Source organism: Crinia signifera, chromosome 11, assembly GCF_055691185.1.
Source record: "Crinia signifera chromosome 11, ASM5569118v1, whole genome shotgun sequence".
In the NCBI taxonomy this organism is placed as follows: domain Eukaryota; kingdom Metazoa; phylum Chordata; class Amphibia; order Anura; family Myobatrachidae; genus Crinia; species Crinia signifera.
The window spans coordinates 76,393,490-76,412,212 of record NC_139227.1 but is presented as its reverse complement, the minus strand read 5'-3'; the positions used below and the strand labels follow the sequence as shown (position 1 = coordinate 76,412,212).

At 43.8% G+C, this 18,723-nt stretch overlaps 1 protein-coding gene across 1 annotated transcript; it reads left to right on the top strand.

Annotated features, from left to right (window-relative positions):
* The first annotated feature begins 660 nt into the window (after nucleotides 1-660).
* Nucleotides 661-17,166, top strand: VPS51 (VPS51 subunit of GARP complex). Its single transcript, XM_083165086.1, has 10 exons — nucleotides 661-874; nucleotides 4,904-5,033; nucleotides 5,237-5,383; nucleotides 8,114-8,333; nucleotides 9,819-10,527; nucleotides 12,682-12,897; nucleotides 13,313-13,531; nucleotides 13,649-13,770; nucleotides 14,433-14,520; nucleotides 16,809-17,166. Exons 1-10 carry the CDS (start codon nucleotides 704-706, stop codon nucleotides 17,067-17,069), a joined length of 2,283 nt encoding a protein of 760 aa, XP_083021212.1. The 5' UTR covers nucleotides 661-703; the 3' UTR covers nucleotides 17,070-17,166.
* Nucleotides 17,167-18,723: the final 1,557 nt, after the last annotated feature.

Genomic DNA, 18,723 nt, shown 5'->3' with positions numbered 1-18,723 from the left:
AACTATGGCCCTCTAGCTGTTGTGAAACTACAAGTCCCATTATGCCTTGTCATAGTTTTGCTATTATGGAATGCTAAAACTATGGCAAGGCATGCTGGCATACCTCCCAACTGTCACGATTCCGTCGGGACAGTCCCGATTTTCGGGTCCTGTCCCGACGTCCCACCCGCGGCAGGCATTGTCCCGCTGCGGGGGGGTGGCAGTTGGGAGACCCCCCAATGTAGTAGAATAGACGCTGTGCACATGCGCACTACGTCTATTCTCGTATGAAAATGAGGTCGCGGCTAATTAGCATAAGCCGCGCCCTCATTTGCATACGCCACGCCCCCTTTTCGGACGCTCGCGCGGCTTCGCCGCGCGAGTGTCCCTATTTCTTCCAATGAAAAGTTGGGAGGTATGGGGATGTGTAGTTTTACAACAGCTGGAGGGCCACAGTTTGGACATGCCAGGCCCTACCGCATGATAGATGATCACAGCCGAAACAACTAACACAGCGGAAAACATTTAAAAAGTATCTTTAAAGCTCATCATTAAGTACAGTATATATCGGTTCATTTAATGGTGATCAAACCACACATGAACATCTCTGTCGCTTGACACACTGACGGCTGCCGTGCATGCACCGGGCTTGAGTGCGGCTGCGCTATTCTCGTAGCTGCCGAGGTTGTGCGCATGCGCAGTTCCAGGTCGCTGTAAATCAAAGATGGCGGCCACCGGAGGCACTGAGGAAGAGGAGGCCGGGAAGAGAAGGAAGGCTCACGGAATGTTAAAGCTTTATTATGGAATTACGGAGGAAGGGAAGGGCGGGGAGAGGCTGCTGGAACCCACAGATATTGATGGGGTGCATTTTAGCCCGGAGCTGTACCTCACTAAGGTGACGTTACAGGCATTTACAGCGACTGTCCAATCACAGCACACCCGAAACTTCTAATCTCTGTGCACAGTGTACTGCCACCCTAGGGCCCAGCACCCACGTCACTGCCACCCTGTCACCAACAGCACTACCACCTCAGCACCTCCACCACATTACTAACAGCGCTGACACCCTGTCACCAACAGCACTGCCATACCATCACTGTCATCAACAGCACTACCACCCCAGCAGCACCTCCACCACATTACCAACAGCACTGACACCCTGTCATCAACAGCACTACCACCCAGCGCCTCCACTATATTACCAACAGCACTGCCACCGTGTCACCCACTGCACTGCCATACCATCACTGTCATCAACAGCACTACCACCCCAGAAGCATCTCCACCACATTGCCAACAGCACTGACACCCTGTCACTAACAGCATTATTTACCACCCAGCACCTCCACTATATTACCAACAGCACTGCCCCACCAGCACCACATTACCACCAGCACTGCCACCCAGCACTCACTGCCACCACATTACCAATAGCACTGCCACCCCAGAACCAACTGCAATGCCACCACATTACTAAAAGCACTGCCACCCCAGCACCACATTACCAACAGCACTGCAACCTGTGACCAACAGCACTACCACTCAAGCACCTCCACTATATTACGAACAGCACTGCCACCCCAGCACCATCTGCAATGCCACCCCATTACCAAAAGCACTGCCACCCCAGCACCACATTACCACCAGCACCGCTGCACTGCCACCCGAGCACCACATTACCACCAGCACCCACATCACTGTCATCAACAGCACTACAACCCCAGCACCTCCACCACATTACCAACAGCACTGCCACCCCAGCATCTCCACCATATTACCAACAGCACTGCCACCCCAGCACCACATTACCGCCACCCAGCACCCACATCGCTGTCATCCACTTCATTGCCATATCATCACTGTCACCAACAGCACTGCCACCCCAGCACCTCCACCATATTACTAACAGCACTGCTACCCTATCACCAACATCACTTCCACACCAGCACCACATTAACAACCGCACTGCCATCCGGTCACCCTTAATATTGCCACCCCAGTACCTACTGCGCTTCTCTAACACCACTACAACCTCAGATCCTGGTACTACCACCTTATGGAAATTTACTGACATGTACCATGTTTTTACTAACACCTTGTTAGGTTATACAGCTTCAACAGTAAGAAAAGCAGCTTCTACAAGAGAAACGGATCAGGGAGGTCAGGATTGCTGATAGTTCTATAATGGCAGTGGGGGTTACAAACTAAGTGGAATTACTCATGACGCTGGCAGCCAGTGTTTGAGTTGTTTTGTAGGGTCCATACCCACCAACACCATAACATCACTGGCAGCACCTCCTAGCGGTGTTCCTTAGCCCCATTCCATTAAGGTTGACTATTGGTGTGGTTAGCACACCAATGGGGATATAGCAAGTAGCCGCCGACAGTTGGTAACTATGCAGTGGGTGACCATCATGTGTTACACCAAACAATGTTTATCCCTGTGCTTTGACTGGTTGTGGGTGAATAAGAATCTGGAAGTGTGCTTCACAGGTGTACATAGACTAAGCTCTGCTCCGTGTCCTGGCACTTTTTTTTTTTTTTTTTTAAATAACCAGCAAATACATTTGGTTATGCTTTTACATCAATGGAGGGAAACCATATGGTAATCCCCCATCGATGGCAAAAGCATTCAACATAGGTCATAAATTATGAATCACTCATGGTAGATGGCCATCCCTACTTGTCAATTATCTTAGCCTGACCCCCTGTCTGGTAGTTGGAAAAAAATAGTCTTAGGGATGGCCATCCTTTGGTTAACCATCGATTGTACCATTGATTGTGAACCTCGATGGTATGAACCTACCTGCCAGAGAACAGTAAGTGTTTTCTCCAACTGATAGTCATCCCTACTCTTCTATTTACTGGGCTACAGGCCAATCAGAGCCTGGGGTTGGGCTTCGCGAATGTCATGGATAGAGCTATGCTCAATGTACACCTAGTAGAAGAATAACCCAAACCATGCCATTGATAGCTGGACACTATCTGGTTCTCCTAAATGGGTACTTGTGTATTATCACGGCGCCCATCGCATCGCATACCATGAGGCATGCAATGGTATGCAATGCGATATCGCGCAATGTTCTACAATGTCATACAATTTTAAAATTGTATGGCATTGTATATGGCATACAATGCGATGGAATGCTCGCCACACTTTATAAAATCAACTCTACGCCGACGTGGATAGGGGGGGGGGGTATGAAAAGGTCAGAGGATGCGTAACGCCGCCCCTCGTGGTCACACTGCGCTCGCCACGCTTCGGGTTCACGTTTATACTGGGGGGTGGTGTCGGGGTGCATTTAACATTGTAAGCACCCATTAGGGTACTTATACAATTTTTCATCGCATAGGGGGCTAAAATCGCAGTGCATCGGGTGTATGTCATGCGATGAAACATCGCGCGATCACATATCGGGGGCGCCGTAATAATACACAAGTACCCCTAAATGTATTATTTGGTGACTGAGAGATTGCTCAAAGTGCCCACTAAGCCACAGAATGATTGACATGCTTTGTCTGCTTGGGAGTGAGGATGGGGTGCTGCGGGGCAGCGTTCCTGAAAATGCTGCCATGTGAGCCCCACTTTCGGAGGCTGCCAAGGCTAGGTGTCGGCATTTACTGGGCCCCGAAGCCTGTTGACCATCTTGAGTAACCTGAGGGTTGCTCAGATGGCCTATGCTAATGCAAGTGATTTGGGCAAAGCAGTGGTTCACATAAGCAGTGAAGAGGTGTCTATTCACACGTCTCTTGCATCATTAGCATAATAGTGCAATAGTGTTTGTGACGACCGCTGCAGCTGCTATTGCTTACCGTACAGCTCTGAATCAGGCCCTAAGACATTTAGGGGCAGATTTATTAAGATCGGTGAAATGATAAATTGTCTGGTTTTTATCACCATTCAATCAGCTCCTAACTGTGAAGTTACAGGCTTGGTTTGAAAAATGACAGGTAGGAGCTGATTGGCCGGTAATAAAAACCAGACACTTTATCACTTCACCGAGCTTAATAAATCTACTCCTTAGTGGAAACCTCTTAGAATGAAAATACTGCGTTTTTTTTGTATTGCATGAATACGTACATTATTGTTTCCAATATTGGGTACTTATGTAGTATCTGGGCTGCCGATTTTTTGATTGTATGCCTTAAGTTAAGGCATACAATCAGATGCGATGCGATATCGCATCGCATGCGACCATCGGATGCGATGACCCGATTTTTCCATAGGAATCAATGTTAAAATGGACTGAGTCCATTTTAACATGGAATTCAATGGGAAAAAGGGGTCCTTTTCATACCCCTACTATCCAAGTGGGCATGGAGTTGGATATAAACCTGTGGCGAGCGTAGCGAGGCGAGCGGACGGTATTCTGTGTCCCCTCGCGGGGCTCGCTACGCTTCGGGCTCGGTGGCTCGCTAAGCTCGCCACAGGTTTATATCCAACTCCATGCCCACTTGTATAGTAGGGGTATGAAAAGGACCCCTTTTTCCCATTGAATTTCATGTTAAAATGGACTCAGTCCATTTTAACATTGATTCCTATGGAAAAATCGGGTCATCGCATCGCATCGCATCCGATGGTCGCATGCGATGCGATGCGATGTGCCCGATCCGACCCGATTTAGAAATCGGCAGCCCAGATACTACATAAGTACCCAATATTGTTTCCAATTTATTGTATACAACCTACATTATTTATTAGCAAAGATCCAAAAGAGGAAAATTCTCCTTGTCTGATGTTTATTGGCACCTGTACTAATTTAGTAAAAAGTATTCATGTACATGCAATTTGTCTCAATTCAATGCCCATATTGTGTGTGTGTGTGTATATGGGTACATTATATAATGGCACAATGGTCTATACAGCTGGGTAATGATATGTGCTGATTCAGCCAATGTTTAATCAGGATATTTGTATTTCCAGCTGAGGAAAGAGAGCTCATTGGCTGAGCTGATGGACATTGAAGCTGATATGGTTCGTCAAATACGATCTTTGGACAGCGACATGCAGACACTCGTCTATGAGAATTACAATAAATTCATATCTGCAACAGGTAAATCCTGAGTAGGGATATGGGAGAATGGGGTCACTATAATTTTCAAAGAGCGCTATATACTGTAAAATTATAATTATATATATTACTACTGAGTAGACAATGGTCAGTCTTTTTTAGTACAAGAAATAGCAGATATAATGGGGGCAATATGAAATGTGTCCATGGAACTAGGTGATAATAACTGTTCTGCAATTCTTTAGACACCATTCGTAAGATGAAGAACGATTTTAAAAAGATGGAGGATGAGATGGATGGACTGGCAACAAACATGGCGGTAATCACTGAGTTTAGTGCACGTATCAGCAGTACCTTGCAGGAGAGACACCAGCATATCACAAAGCTTAGTGGTAAGTGGCCACGCATTGTGGCATTATCAGGAATTATAATGTGTATCATTAATTTAAGAATGAGGTTATAGTAGAGCAGGCATGTAGAACCTTTGGCCCTCCAGCTGTTTTTGAACTACGCATCCCAGCATGCCCTGCTACAGTTTTGCTTTTTGGCCATTCTAAAACGGTTGCATGCTGGGATGTGTAGTTTAACAACAGCTGGAGGGCCAAAGGTTCCCCATCCTTGTAGTAATGGATAGCACACCAATCCTATGATGAGTGTTCTGCATGGTACTTAAGGTGTGTACACACTCATCGATTTTACTTTCGATTCGATTTGCTTTCAAGTTGCACCCCCTTTCGATTTGGCCTTTGCTTTCCATTTGATTTCACATTCAATCTGCACTTTTGCATTCAATATCGAATTCGATATGCATTCAAGACACAGTGTACACATTCGATCTACTAGATTGAATTCGTTATTTCATTGCCTGCACAGTCTATTTTTCGATATAGAGAAGACGGGAGCGCGCATCGAATCGAAAGCATCTTAATAACCATTCGATTTGATTTTGCTTCTATAAGCAAAATCAAATAAAAAAACCTGTCAATATCGAAGCATGTGTACACCCCTTAAGCTTGGTAGTTGGAATATTATAGATGTTTGTATAATGTTGACATGGTGATCAGAACATCGGCAGCCATAATCACACACCTGGTTTTTGGAATTAATACAGGATATTATAGGATCAGAAGAAAAATTTGTAGTCACTGGTGTTCTTAATAAGTAATTAGATCCTCTTTTGATCTTTGAAATAAGCGAATCCTGCTCAGAATATATGTAAATCTCCGGTATCCCCAAGGAGAAATTAGCATAGGTAGAGGCCACAGTGGTTCCCATGGCCAACCCTGAAACTAGATCGTTCCAATCTCTATTTGAAGAATTTTGAGACTTTCAAATTGATTGTTTCCATGCTCCCATGTATGCATCTAGCGATTCAAATAGACTATATACTAGCCTGCTATTAAGGGTAAATAGGCCAAAATCGAGCTTAAGCCCCATACACACGTTTTTATTTAATGTAATGATTAAGCTATGTACAAGGAGTTTATGTACATTTATATTTGGGACAATAGAGTTATTCTGGAAGTGTACTTTAATCACACAATATTCATGTTAAAATGTTGTGTTCTGCAATCTGTGGGGAGCAAAGTCAAATGGTTTCTGACAGATGTGCTGACCCCCAATGTGGAAGGGCAAAAGAAAACACTGGGGCACAGAATGGAAGTTGTTTAAATCCATTTCTGGGCTGAGACATGTCCTTGAAAGTGATGGATTACATGTCCTTGAAAGTGATGGATTATCTAGACAAGAGCACCCATTATCTCCCAGCATACTGTCCTACACCTGAAAAAAAGCCAATGTTCTATCCTATGTATTAAAAGGCTGCTCCATACCCCTATAGGCAGAATTCAATTGTTTTCCGCACCGCTGCCAGACGGAGCAAGTCAAGAGGGTGCACTACACAGCTGCCGGTTCTGACACTACATTTGTTATGTTCTGTCATTTTGACGGACTGATAACTAGTAAATAAATAAAATGCAGACGCTGCCCATACAGGGTACAATTATTGTATGCGTTATGCACTAGATAGCATCTGATGCAATGCTATTTGAATGCAATGCGTTCTAGTTCAAAAAGAATGTGCAGCCCATACTTTTGGAGCTGTACTATGTATTGTACCATGTATGGGCACCTTCAGTTAAACACATTTTGCAAATATATAATAAACTATCGCCACCTCATGATGCCTCTACTTCTACCTCTAAACTCATAAATTCATGTGTTTTTTAATTTGAGAGTTGCTGCGCGGTAGTCCAGAAGCTTCTGATATGCCGCTACAAGGATCAGCACTTCCTGCCAGCTAATGATCCCATATTTGCTTCTCAGACAGTGATACTCAGAATGGAAGTTGCCAGTCAGTTTATAGACAGGTGCTCAGAGATGGGTTATCTACAAAAGAAAACCACATTTTCCCCACTACACTTCCGTAATCATATAAAATGTTACTGGCTTATGGCAGATGGGTAGTGCTGATGCTTGTAGTGCCACATAAGTGTCTTTTGAGTACCTCTAGGTAAGTTCACGCTAATTTTAAAAACACATGAATGTATGACTCAATGCGGAGAATCTCATAGTTTAGAGTTAGGGCCACCCTTGACAGAACCATTGGGAAGTAGTCGATGCCTTAATTATATATTTGCAAAAGTGTGTAACACAGGTTGTACATGGTATTTTTACATATAGGGGGTGATTCGGTTGGGCTGCGCACCCCCTGCTGGACATCTAAGCAAATGGGCATCTATTAGAGCTATTCAATTGCTACTCTGGCCAGGTTCACATTAGCTGCTGCAGTCGCATTGTTTTGTGCAGCCTCTTGAAGTGCGAGAAACAATTGTTCGAAATGTTCACCGGAACTTTAAATGCCCAAACAAGAATTTTAGGTGGGTTTTTAAACTCTGAGCTTTCAGACCCATTAGATTCTAATAGGCATCTGACTGGAACACCAGTTGAATATCTCCATTAGAATTCTACCTTTGTAGAAGTTGTCTAATAAAATAATCATTATCATGGGGCAGCAAAATATAGGTTGGTGACAACTACACCATTAAGGGAACATTTACATGACCATTGTAATATCCTATAGCATGCTTTTGCTAATGCCTACTGGTACTTGTTGTCCGCAGGTGTTCACGCCCTCCTGCGTAAGCTGCAGTTTCTGTTTGAACTCCCAGCTCGCCTGAAGAAATGCATTGAGCTGGGTGCATATGTCCAGGCTGTGACCTACCATGCTAAAGCCCGCAGTGTACTTCATCAGTACCAGCACATGCCATCCTTCCATGGCATCCAAGTTGACTGCCAGGCTATCATGGCTGGTCTGGCAGACACACTTCGGCAGAGGTTCAGGTACTGGCATTACTTTATTTTATTTTTTCTAAATTCTTAAATGGGGTTACAAAAGAAACAAGGACAACAATATAAAACAGGATATGGAGTGTTTTGTGGTGGATTGAGCGGTGAAAAAAAGATCCTAAGTTCCAAGTTTTTGTATCACCCATTGAATTGGGTAAAAGAAGAGGACTGGAAGGAAGTAGACTCTTGTTGCCAACTGTATAGTTTAATCCAGTGGTAGCCAACCTTAGCCCTCGAGAACTACCAACAGTGCACATTTTCCAGATAACCTAGCTGCTGCACAGGTGCACTCATTAATCACTGACACATTTTAAAAGATACACAGATGGAGCTAATTAGCTCACTTGTGATTCTGTGAGGAGACCTGCAAAACATGCACTGTTGGTAGCTCTTGAGGACTAGGGTTGGCTACCACAGGTTTAATCATTAGTAAAAAAAAAAAAAAAAAAAGCAGATCCATTCATCTGTAAAACTAAAACCTTGTGCTTCTAATATGCAGCAGAGTAGTATATGGATTCACAAGAACGTACATTATTAACAGGTGTCTTGATTCTAGGTTTGTAGTATGAAAATTTATAAAATAGAAAATGTACTAAACCACATTAGCACTGGTTGGTTATGTCATAAAGCTTTTTAAATTATTGTTCCTATCTAATTGTTTTGTAATGAATGTGAAACTCGTTATTAAATTGATGTGTTCAACTAGCTGACATTATACATTTTATTCAATAGAATCTCAATCTTGGTACCACTGTAATGGGCACAGTTAGGTGCGTGGCTGTTGGTAAATGCTGTTATTTTTATATGGTTAGCTATAGTTCAGAAAGAGTAGCAAGGAGACTGCATGATCATCAGCATAAATATTCAGCAAGATATGTATTATTTATATATTACCAGTTATTTATATATTTACAGAGAATATTTGAACATGCACATCAGTCCCTGCCCCAGTGGAGCTTGCAATCTATATTCCCTACCACATGTACACGCACACAGGCATTCTAGGGTTAATTTTGTAGGGAGCCAAATAACCTACCAGTTTTTTTTTTTTGGAATGTGGGAGGAAACCAGAGTGCCCGGAGGAAACCCACGCAAGCACCAGGAGAATATACAAACTCTACAAAGTTAGGGCCATGGTGGGAAACGAACCCATGACCACAGTGCTGTGAGGCAGTAATGCTAACCATTACACGGTCCGTGCTGCCTTTCTAAATCTTCATATTCAGAGTAAATTCTAATAGTTTTTGTATATCAAAATACAATAGGTTAACCTGAAGCTGACTAAAAACCACACATATCTTCGTAATATTTGTTAATATACCGATTCAGCTGTTCTTGATACAAGATCTGGTTGTTTAATATTCAGTGTATCTACCTTTTTGCCTGTTGATTTGTAAATATAGAATTGTTGCTTTACTAGACTTTTTGTGCCTTTCATATTTCCATATCTTGCACTGATAGACTGGCTGTTTCCTACAGGGATCCTTCCTCTTCCCCGCACGACCTCTCGGAGTGTGTGGAACTTCTTCTGAGTTTGGAAGAACCAGCTCATCTTTTGTGTGATGAATTCCTAGACCATGGGCGTGGACGCCTGGCCTCCCACCTCTCCGAGCTTGGGGAGGAAAGTGATATTCTGGAGTTTGTGGACCGGGGCTGTGGTGGATTTATCAGTGATGCCTGCCTTCTGGCAGCTTCATATCAAAACCTCTTTTGTAAAGAGCCAGGCAGCACGGCTCAAATGGCTGAGGAAAAGCTGACCACATTCCTAGACGAGCTGAGCAAAGGTTATTTTGAACTGGTGGAGAAGCGCCTACGACAAGAGAAGAATCCAGGTGACAATTCCCTTTTAGTGCGGGCACTGGATCGATTCCACCGGCGTCTACAGGCGCCATCTAAGTTGGTACCAAGATGCAGTTTTAATCGGAGAGGCACGGAGATTGTGGTTAGGGCGGCACAGGAACGGCTTTCTCAATACTTGCAGGCCTTGAAGGACTTCTTCCAGGGTTGTATTACTGATGTCCGACAGGCCCTTGCAGCTCCAAGGGTAGCAGGCAAGGAGGCACCAGCATTGGGGGATTTACTGGCAATGCTCTCCGGATCGGTTTTAAACCAGATCAAATCTGTTTTGGCTGCTGTACATCTTTTCACAGCTAAAGATGTGGCATTCTCAGACAAGCCATACTTTAAGGTAAGCACAGTTGTGATGGAAAATGTAATCGGTGGGTAGCACTTCCTGTGTTTGCAGCTGCAATCCTGCTGGGTGTTATAGCACATTGCACCAGGGGATTGGGAAGGTTTCCTGTGCAAGGAAAATGATGGAAATATCAAAAACCACCTATATTGACAATATGAGAAATATAACTTCCTCTCAGTTTATGTTGTTACATAGAATCTAACGGCAAATAACAAACACAAAGCCCATCCAGTCTGAATTTTAGGATTAGGGTTTGTGTAGGTGCTTGCAGGGGTCAAAAAGGTGAAAATTTACAATTTTTTTTAGGAAAAGTAGGTAAAAATAGATATCAGACTTTTTTTTTGTTTTGTTTTCTATTCACAGATTTGTAATGGTCTTGCATATTTTATTAATTATTATTATGAACCTTTATTTTTATATTGCCACAAGGGATCCGCAGCGTCCAATTACAGAGTACATAAGCGAATAAGCAAAACAGCAATTTACATTGGAATACAGTAGAGGACAAGTACAGGGTACATAACCATAGCTGCATCAGCAGAGGACACTGGAATAACTATCAGCATGGCAGAAAACCGCAGGATTTGGTGTCATCAAAGATGGTTTTAAGTAAGAGAAAGTAAAGCACGTGAGGGAAGAGGGCCCTGCTCGTGAGAACTCAAATGTCCTCAAAATGAGCAGGCAGAACAATAAAAGAGACTTGTCTCCACGTGAGAATGCAACTCTGTATCAGGCTGCACTTGGCACTGTGCCAGGTGCAGGTTCCCAATTAGCTGTCTTCTACCTGGAAGCCAAAAACATATTAAATGTCCTGTGCTCTGACGGTATTTGCCACTGTTCCTTCTGCTCTCCTCTGTCCTTACAGGCACTAGGGATTATATCCTTTTTCTATTTTTCCATCCTCAATAACCTGGGTTATTGCCGGGTCTACCCAGGCCACATCTTGGTGTAAAAGGGCGTTCAAAAAATAACCCAGGCCGAGTGATCTGGGAATTCAACCCTAGTAGCCACAAGGGTAGGACCTAGGTAACTGTGCAGTGTAAACACCTCATCCCAGGTTTTGCTTAAAAGCTGCTGACTGGCTTTGTATGCTGAAGTCTGCCTCAATAGAGTCTCTTGAGCAACATGCAAATCAGATCGGGTTCAGTGTAAATGTGGCTAACCTGGGAATTACCCAGGACCAAGGTGCAGTGTAAACAGGGTCAGACCTGGGTAGAACATCTTCTTCCCAAACTGGACCCACTAATACAGTGATGGTTATCCTTGACACTCCAGCTGTTGTTGAACTACACATCCCAGCATGCCCTGGCTCAGTTTTAGCATGGCCAAATAGCAAAACTGTAGCAGGGTATGCTGGGATGTGTAGTTCAACAACCTCTGAAGTGTCAAGGTTAGCCATCACTGTATTAGTGGGTCCAGTTTGGGAAGATGTTGTTGCAGCTGGGGATACTACTGGATCTTAATGCTTTCTGGTGTGGGAATGTTAAACACGTGTTTCACCCAGTCTGGTGCTTCCTCACAGTTCCTGGTTGCATCAACCTCTCTACCTCCTGCCACATATCCACTAAACTGTCAGCGCCTGGCAATGTGGAGGAGAGGAGAAACAAAAGTTACAAGCGCAGTTATTACATTGGCAAGAATAAAGGTGCCCATACATGTTACAATTATTGTATACAACATCGCATCTCAGTTTTGCGATGAGATGAGATCTAGTCCAAAAAGTATGTGCTGCACATACTTTTTGGACTAGATCTCATCTCATTGCAAAACCGAGATGCGATATTGTATACAATAATGTAATATGTATGGGCACCTTAAGGCTAAGTTAATGACTACCATGCTTCAGCTGCTGTATGGCCCCCCTCCCTGTCGGCATCCCCATCTTCAACAATATCGGAGCTGAAGTTGAATTGGTTGAAGGTAAATTTGACCTATTCTTGACGAAAACGGACAATATTTCACCCGTTTTTGACAGGAATAGGTCAAAATTACATTCAACCTATTCAATGTCCGCTCCGTTGGACTAAATTGAATACCCCTCCCTAAGCCTACTACTTTTTGCGTTTGCAAAAAATGTTATGTACAAACTTTTCCATTTTTCCCCTAATTTTTTTTCTTCCTAAACATACTTTCACTTCTCTTTCCCAGGGTGAGTTCTGTAGTCAGGGTGTCCGAGAGGGACTGATTGTAGCGTTTATCAAGTCTGTGTGCCAGACAGCCCGACAGTTCTGTGATTCCCCCGGAGAAAAGAGCGCCAACACTCCTCCATTGCTCTTGTTGCTTCTCTCTCGCCTCTGCCTGGACTATGAGACATCAACCATCAGCTACATACTGACTCTGACAGATGAACAGTTTTTGGGTCAGGTAAAGAGACAAAAGATTGGTTCTGCGGCTAAAGTAAAAAAAACAAACACATTTATTATGTTATTCAATTACCATAAAACTGGGGTAGCCAACCCTAGTCCTCGAGAGCTACCAACAGTGCATGTTTTGCAGGTCTCCTCACAGAATCACAAGTGAGCTAATTGGCTCCATCTGTGTATCTTTTAAAATGTGTCAGTGATTAACGAGTGCAGCTGTGCAGCAGCTAGGTTGTCTGGAAAATGTGAACTGTTGGTAGCTCTCGAGGGCTAGGGTTGGCTACCACTGCCATAAAACATTATAAAATATTTTATAGGGTTTTTTTAATTTATTTTATTTTTTTAACTATTTAGGTTGCCTTTTTTATTTTCTTTACCACTTTCTTCTATTTATCCTTTCTCCATCCTACTTTCCCCAGGACCACTCTGCAGTTACTCCAGTTAGTACACTCTGCTCCCTGGCTCGATCCACTGCACAGAGTCTCCTCAATCAGTATGTCAAGTATCAGGGTCTAGTCATTTCCCAAATGCTGCGCAAGAGCGTTGAGACCCGGGACTGGGTGACGACCATTGAACCACGAAACGTCCGAGCAGTGATGAAGCGAGTAGTGGAGGATATCACTGGTGTGGATGTGCAGGTGACACAAAATGTTTATTACACACAGCTATCTCTGTCCCTCTGCTGTTATCACGCATAAGTAGGATGCGGTGAGTCTACTACCCATTGAAGCTCTGGCTATCTTTGGTCTTCACAGGTGGGTCTCCTGTATGAGGAAGGGGTCCGAAAAGCTCACAGCAGCGACTCTAGTAAGCGTACTTTCTCTGTATACAGCAGCTCTCGTCTGCAGGGTCGATATGCACAGAGCTATACACCAAGGTAAATATATACTGAACAGGTGAATACCTTTTCTGGGAATCGGGACATCTGTCAGAATGAACTTAGGTCTACAGTCATTAGGTCGACCCCACTAGGTCGACTGGCAGGAAGGTCGACCTGACTTAAGGTCGACATGGGCCAAGGTCGACATGACTTAAGGTCGAATTTGCATAAAGGTCGACATGAGGAAGGTCGACTGGTCATAAGGTCGACATGGGTTTTTCACTGTTTTTTATCCGAATGTCGACACAGTCGACATGGACACAGTTGGCAATGAGAATCAGAACCTTGCATCGCTCGCTTCGCTCGCAATGTTCGGGCACGGTGCCTCGCTGCGCTCGGCACACTATTTTATTCTCCCACCACGCCCTAGTGGATGGTAGGGCATGAAATACCGCCTGTCGGCTCAAAAAACAGTGAAAAACCCATGTCGACCTTATGCCCAGTCGACCTTCCTCATGTCGACCTTTATGCAAATTCGACCTTAAGTCATGTCGACCTTGGCCCATGTCGACCTTAAGTCAGGTCGACCTTCCTGCCAGTCGACCTAGTGGGGTCGACCTAATGACTGTAGACCTAAGTTCATTCTAATAGATGACCGCATCCCCTTTTCTGTCCTGCTTTATTGGCAGCAGACTGATACTGTTTTTTTATTCTACTAGTGCCCCTCTTGACACCAACCTTCTCAACAACATACAGAAGTTATTCTCAGAAAGGATAGACATCTTCAGCACCGTGCAGTTCAACAAGGTAAGAATATGTCTTATTGAAGGTGTGCTGCCTGGTGCTCTCTTGGTGTGTTTCCCCCGTATAATATATTCTGATCCTATATTTCCTCATCTTTCTGCTCCTTATACAAGTGAACACTTGCTTTACGTTGGAGTTATGATGATACAATATATTATTTGTATATAAAAACTTGACCATTTCATAGTGGGTGGGATCAAATACACTCAAAGACTTTCCCACATATACTCACCGCTGCTGCAAGAGCGTCCCAACGCTGGAGGAGACACCATTTCGGACACCATTTTTTTTCTAAAATTAAAGTTTTGTGGAAAAATCAGCCCTGCAGTTGAGTAGCAAAACCCCACAGCTACAGGAAAAGCCCCACTCCACTGTGTGGGGCATTTGCTGCTTTGGTGTAACTGATCATGTGTCCTACGAATAAAAGTTTTAGTGAAAAATGTTTGTTTGCCTGAAAGGTTCCATGGCTGCTTAAACTGTTCTAAAATATGGTATTTAAAATATTTCTAGTGCAATAAGTAAAACATATGTGTCATTAGTATTATAAAATGGTCGTTTTACATTTTATTGCAGTTCATTCATTGACCTTTTTACCGTTGGACTTTAAATTAAGTGGTCATCTATACAATGAGGTCCTATACATACTGTAGGCTGAACCAGTGATAATGAGAATGTAGCCTATTCAGTAGGAAGCTCATAAATATAAGCCTGGTATACTGCATTGGTACATTTGTGATACTGTATATTAAAATCTAAACAAGTTCCACAACTCAGTATAAGGTACAAGTCTGTATTACCGAACTCTGATCTTGATCCTGGTTCTGACTTGGCGGTACTTGTTTCCTAGAACGGCCACAATCTTGTCCATCGTGTACCTTAAAGTTAAGGTACACGATGGACGCGATGGACCCGATTTCCTTTGAAATCAGGTCCATTTTGCCGGCAAAGGCAAAATGGGGAGCATCGCGTCGGTCGCGGGCATTAACATGGCCCGTGACGCGACCGACGCGATGGACGCAATTTTGCCATAGGCTTCAATGTTAAAATATTTTTAACATTGAAATCGGGAGCATCGCGTCGGTCTTGTGCCATTATAATGGCACACGATGAGATGGACTTGATTAAGTCCATTTTACATAGCAAATAATGTGAAATGGGGCAATATGACCCATTTCACATTGTATATGGCCCCGTCATGGTTAAAAAGTTAACTAACCCCATTGTGAGCGTCACCCCACGATTGACGCCAACCCGAAGCGTGGCGAGAGGCGGCGGTGCGCGTCCTCCGACCTTTTCATACCCCTACTGTTTACTTGGGCGTGGAGTTGAGAATATAAAGTGTGGCGAGCGCAGCGAGCCACCGAGCCCGAAGCGTGGCAAGCGCACGCGTATACCTGTGAAGTTATACGTGTCCCCTCGCGGGGCTCGCTGCGCTCGCCACACTATATATTCTCAACTCCACGCCGACGTGGATAGTAGGGGTATGAAAAGGTCGGAGGACACGTACCGCCGCCCCTCGCGGGCTCGCACTCGCCACGCTCTGGGTTGGCGTCAATCGTGGGGTGCCGTTGAGGGGGTAAAATTGCGGTCTGGGGACTACTTTACATTGAATCCAATGTAAAATAGGGTCCCAGGGGCCCTATTCACATTTGATTCAATGTAAAAATCGCGTCGGTTGCATCGCATGCGATTTGGTCGCATGCAATGCGACCGACGCGATTTTTCCGACCCGATCACCCCGATACAAATCGGTGTGGCCGTGCTAGGAAACAAGTACCGACTTGGCTCCTACCTGGGTCTGACCTTTTCACACTAAACCCTGGTTGCCCATTATAAACAGGGCGACTCGGTTTACCCTTTTTATAACCTGGGTTGAATTGCCGGGTTGGTCGACCCGGATTATTAAGTTTGCTGCTTTCACCCCGTACCTTGACCCGGGTTGACCAGTCAATAACCTGAGTTTTAACTGCAATGTGAAAGGGTATAATGAAGATCCAATATACAGTAATTGGTAATCAAACCACAATGACCATGTTACTTCATGTGTCCTGAGGATGTATGCGGGTACAGTCAGTGCCAATGTTACATATGTCCTTAGATTGGTTTTAGTTTGAAGGTGCTTGGTAATCTGTAGATTGGTGTTCTTTATAATAACAATACATGTGCATTTACATTGTAATAGGTGTCTGTGTATATGGAAGCATTTAAAATGTTTTTTTAAACAATTTATTTTTCAAGGATAAAACTATATATTTTAATTCCCTTACTAACCATGCATTGTCTCATCCCAGGTCTCCATTCTTACCGGCATTATAAAGATTAGCCTGAAGACCTTCCTTGAGTGTGTCCGCCTTCGGACGTTTGGCCGTTTTGGGCTGCAGCAGATACAGGTGGATTGCCACTACCTGCAGCTCTATCTGTGGCGATTTGTCAGTGATGAGAACCTCGTCCATTGCCTCTTAGATGAGGTGGTGGGTAGTGCTGCCCACCGATGCTTGGATCCTGCACCCATGGAACAAAGTGTGATTGAGGTCATCTGTGAACGAGGCTGAAATATGAATGGAAAAATGATCTATTGTACATAATTTTATCACACTACTGTGCAATCTGTATATATAAGTATGGAATAAACTGGTGAAATAAACATAATGGTCACCGGGTGGCACTATTATTGCATATATTTGGTATATTAGTTTCATAATACCACGTGTGTGTTCAAAAGTCCATCTATGAACCAGTGCTTGTAGTTAAAGTTTATCACATTTTACAGCCTAAATTGCAGGCAGAAATTATTCTTTTGTACATATCAGCTGTTTTTAATGTTTTTTAGACCAAGCTCGTTTTACCCCTTTGAGTGCTGAGTAAATTTATCAAAATAGGTATGAAAATTGCCAAGCAAACATTTTTATTAATCATAATGACCTGTAATCTTTACCTTATATTGGAAATGTAATCTTTTTTTACACATTTTTTATTTGAATTTATATAACAAATGTGAGCAACGCTGGCATTTTTGCAGATATTTTGCACATCAATCACAGATGTTGGCACTGAAAGGGTTAAGCAACAGTTCTCAGAAACAAGTGTTTGTTATTCTCAGTGTATTATTGCCTGAAGTAGCCGGTACGGTACACTCATGTGACTTTTATACCCAGCACATAAGGTGCCCATACACATCCCGATGCGGGTGTGCGTTTTGAGCTTAAATAGCACGCATCGCATTGCAGGCCTTGTGCATGCGATGCGATGAAAAGCAAATACAAAAAGTATGTGCAGCACATCATTTTTGTACTGTACGATGAGGTGCCGCGGGAGCGCGCACCTCAAAGCACATATCGCACCGCCGGGATCGGTGCGTGTATGGACACCTTAAGTGTTCAATTGTAAAGTGCAACAGATTATGCTGTGCTATAAAAGAAATTGTTATAACAGGTTGAGTATCCCTTATCCAAAATGCTCGGGACCAGAAGAATTTTGGATAACGGATTATTCCGTATTTCAGAATATTTTTGTATTTCAATGATGTATCTTGAGGTATCTTGCATTTATGTTGTACAAACACATCAAACGCATGACATACACACAAATATATTTTATTTGTGCATAAAAGAAGGTTTCAAAACATGAAAGAAAGTTTGTTTACTATCTCAAATACTGAATTTGAATGGCAAACAATCATTTTCTTGCACATATATAGTGCCAGTTACATATCCTGTCTCCAGCAGTGCCAGTTACATATCATGTCCTCAGTAGTGCCAGTTACGGTACTTGTTTCCTAGAACCGCGGGCATCGCATGCCATTATAATGGCATGCGACCGATGCGATGTCCGCGATTTTACATAGAAATGCATGGTAAAATGTAAATCGCGTCGGTCGCATCGCATGTGGCTAAAAAAATCGCGTGCGACGCGATTACCGATTTTACATAGGGAACAATGTTAAATGGCCCATTTGACCCGATTTCACATAGGGAACAATGTTAAATGGCCCACAGACCCCAAATAGCCACCCTGAAGTGTGAAATGGCCCCCCCAATTGTCAACGCCACCCCACGATCAACGTCAACCCAAAGTGTGGAGAGCGCAGCGGTACGCGTCCTCCGACCTTTTCATACCCCCACTATCCACGTCGGCGTGGAGTTGAGAATAGATAGTGTGGCGAGCGCAGCGAGGGGACGCGGATACCTGTGAAGCCCGCGAGGGGAC